Source organism: Micromys minutus, assembly GCF_963924665.1.
Source record: "Micromys minutus genome assembly, chromosome: 18".
NCBI classification, from domain to species: Eukaryota; Metazoa; Chordata; class Mammalia; order Rodentia; family Muridae; genus Micromys; species Micromys minutus.
The window spans coordinates 3,792,262-3,796,153 of NC_137953.1; the positions used below are offsets into that span (position 1 = coordinate 3,792,262).

The 3,892-nt window shown below is 50.1% G+C and overlaps 1 protein-coding gene across 1 annotated transcript in view; it reads right to left on the minus strand.

Moving 5' to 3' along the window:
* The window catches only part of DYSF (dysferlin), a gene marked incomplete at its 5' end in the record, with an annotated part of 142,399 nt that extends 141,727 nt beyond the window's left edge, over nucleotides 1–672 (minus strand). The window contains one exon of the mRNA XM_080932124.1: nucleotides 599–672. Within this exon, the coding sequence (XP_080788250.1) occupies nucleotides 599–672 (74 nt within the window). The remainder of the gene's footprint in view (nucleotides 1–598) is intronic.
* Nucleotides 673–3,892: the final 3,220 nt, after the last annotated feature.

A 3,892-nucleotide genomic window follows, 5' to 3' on the forward strand; every position in this document is an offset into this window, starting at 1 on the left:
AGGAGGAGAAGAAGAGGAAGAAAGGAAGAGAAGTTTTGGAGAGATGATTCAGCCATTAAGAGCTTCTCTTGGATGACCTGAGTTCAGTTCCCAGGACCTGCAGGAAGTTACAACTGTCTGTAACTCCATTTCCAAGCGACCCAATGCTCTCCTTTGACCTCCACAGGCACTCATGTGGTGCACACACATACGTGAAGACAAAAACACTCAGGACCGTAGCATAAATAAATCCTTAAAACTCTTTTAAAAGAATATGAGTGTGCCTGGGGGTGCACTCCTGTCGTCCCAGCACACAGGAGGCTGGAGGGTCAGGAATTCAAGGCCACATACAGTTATATAGCGAATTTGAGGCCAGCCTGGGGTACAAGTGTCTTTATGTAAAAATAAAATTACATATAAAGAAAAGAAGAAAGGAAGGATCCGTGTACCGGGAAGACTAGGGGCTGGAGGAGCCATCTTGTTCCAGTGTGCTGATGACGTTCATGGCTTCAGCAGTGAGAGCGTGATTTCCTGGGGATACTGTGGTTGGTAATTATACCTGCTTTCTCTGTGCTTCAGCTTCTTTTGCTGTAGAGTGGGTTTCAGAGAATGCCATCACCGTAAGAGGCTGTGTGTGTTGGTCAGGAGGGCTGAAAGCACCAAGCAGTCCCGGAGCATCCGGATACACAGCATGGCACGCTCTCGGCACGGTTTCAATGAGGGACGATTTCCTCACAGACCTCATGTCGCCTGCAGTGTGTCATGTGTGACTCTGGGCAGCAGACTCTGCCAGCCTGACAGGGGAAGCCTCCTCAGGAGGAGCGCTCTGTGCCTGCACCAGCTGGACTGCCCCACCCACCCACCAATGGTGTGCTTCTCTGTCTCTGCCTCTGCCTCTCTCCCTTTCCCTCCCCCTCCCCCCTCTCTGTGTGTTCGAACATGTGTCTATACTCATGTGTGCACATACCAAAGTGCATATGGAGAAGTTAGAGGACAGCTTGTGTGGATGCGTTTCTTCTTTCCACCATGTGGGTCCCAAGGATCAAACTGATCAAACTCACTGGTCTTGGCAGCAAGTGTCTTTACCCACTGAGCCATCTCACCAGCACCCAGGTTCTCGTGCTCAAATATCTGGGGTCGCCATCCTAGCAAGAGAGAAGATCTCAAGACATACTGCCCCTCACTTTGGCCATCAGAAGAGTAAGACAACAACCCCCCGCCCCAAATAGGATTTCTTGAAAGAATGTCACACTTGGAAAGGCAATGGCTCAAACGAATGCCAGTCAGAGCCAGAGCTTGTCCCCCAGAAAGCAATTTCACACAGTTCTGGAGGCCCACCACGCCACCTTGCAGGAGAGATCGTGGCTGAGACAGTGAAGAAGGCTCAGTGAGGGGTGGACCACACTCTCTCCAGAGCTGCTTAGCTCTGCCCTCCACTGAAATTTAAACCTCATGTTAGTTCCCTGAAAGAGGGGCCTGTGGGTTGTTGGGCCTCACCATTTTGTTTCCCATTTTACACGAAGGAAGTCTCCTTTCTCTGCTTCTCACTTGTCTCTTTGGTTGGTACATTGAGGACAGTGGTCAAGTCTGGCTTGTTAGAGAGAGAGCCAGAGAGAGGCCAGAGAGAGGCCAGAGAGAGGCCAGAGAGAGGCCAGAGAGAGCCCAGGTTGTGACTCTAACACCTCCGAGAACACACAGATGTTTCTGACGGCCACCTACTTCTGCAGTTGGTGCCCGAGGGAAACCATTCCAGGACTGGTCCTGTCTTCCTGGCTTTGGGCTGTAATGTTTCACAAACTTTCAGAGGTCTCAGTCTCTAGAACTTTCCTTTAACAACGTGCTATGGTCTGATCTTGTCACGCCCCCTCAAATCCTATGTACTTGTCTTAGTTACTTTTCTCCTTCAGTGATAAGACACCATGAGGCAGCTTAGAAGGAAGAGTTTACTGGGGGCTTACGGTTTCAGAGGAAGAGTCTGTGACTACCATGACAGGGAACAGTGCAAGAGGCAGCCAGACATGGCTCTGGAGCAGTAGCTGAGAGCTCACCTCTCAAGGCAGAGAAAGCTAACTGGGGATAGCATGGGCTTCTTAAACCTCAGAGCCTGCCCCCAGTGACACACCTCCTCCTATGAGGCCACACCCCCAATCCTTCCCAAATATTCCCACCAACTAGGGACTGCAGGTTTAAATATATAAGCCCATGAGGCCATTTCTTTTGAAGCCACCACAGTGCCCCTGCGCATAGTTCTGTTGGGACATTAGAAGACAACACTTGAACAATGATCTAGAACCTTTGAGTACATTTCACTAGAAAGTCCTTCAGTTCTCAGTTCTAACATGTGACAGAGACAGGGGTGGAGACTGGCACATGGGGTAACTTGGACAAACAGGTCACGGATCACCTGTATGCACCACGCAGTGGTCAAAGCTTTCCTAGTTTGCTCCTTAGCTGTTTCTGAGATTGTGCTCTGGTAAATTTGCCACAGGATACCAAACCATAAGCTTGATCACTGGGTGGACCATCACAGGGAGTATGGTATGTATTCATCATGGGGGCAGTAGAGCACAGTGGACCATCACAGGGAGTATGGTATGTATTCATCATGGGGGCAGTAGAGCACAGTGGACCATCACAGGGAGTATGGTATGTATTCATCATGGGGGCAGTAGAGCACAGTGGACCATCACAGGGAGTATGGTATGTATTCATCATGGGGGCAGTAGAGCACAGTGGACCATCACAGGGAGTATGGTATGTATTCATCATGGGGGGCAGTAGAGCACAGTGGACCATCACAGGGAGTATGGTATGTATTCATCATGGGGGCAGTAGAGCACAGTGGACCATCACAGGGAGTATGGTATGTATTCATCATGGGGGCAGTAGAGCACAGTGGACCATCACAGGGAGTATGGTATGTATTCATCATGGGGGCAGTAGAGCACAGTGGACCATCACAGGGAGTATGGTATGTATTCATCATGGGGGCAGTAGAGCACAGTGGACCATCACAGGGAGTATGGTATGTATTCATCATGGGGGGCAGTAGAGCACAGTGGACCATCACAGGGAGTATGGTATGTATTCATCATGGGGGGCAGTAGAGCACAGTGGACCATCACAGGGAGTATGGTATGTATTCATCATGGGGGGCAGTAGAGCACAGTGGACCATCACAGGGAGTATGGTATGTATTCATCATGGGGGCAGTAGAGCACAGTGGACCATTACAGGGAGTATGGTATGTATTCATCATGGGGGGCAGTAGAGCACAGTGGACCATCACAGGGAGTATGGTATGTATTCATCATGGGGGCAGTAGAGCACAGTGGACCATCACAGGGAGTATGGTATGTATTCATCATGGGGGCAGTAGAGCACAGTGGACCATCACAGGGAGTATGGTATGTATTCATCATGGGGGGCAGTAGAGCACAGTGGACCATCACAGGGAGTATGGTATGTATTCATCATGGGGGGCAGTAGAGCACAGTGGACCATCACAGGGAGTATGGTATGTATTCATCATGGGGGCAGTAGAGCACAGTGGACCATCACAGGGAGTATGGTATGTATTCATCATGGGGGCAGTAGAGCACAGTGGACCATCACAGGGAGTATGGTATGTATTCATCATGGGGGGCAGTAGAGCACAGTGGACCATCACAGGGAGTATGGTATGTATTCATCATGGGGGCAGTAGAGCACATCTGCTTATTGCTCCCACCACCCCATGATGCTTCTCTCAGGCATGTGAGGTAAGAAGATCCTGGCTCTCCAGTTCTTTCTTCTGGTGTCTGACCTCTCAGGCAGTCTGTCTGTCTGTCTGTCTGTCTGTCTCTCCTCCCCCCAACCCCCATTGATGGAGTCTGGCAAGACTGGGAAATTGAGGTCCATGCTGAAATAAATC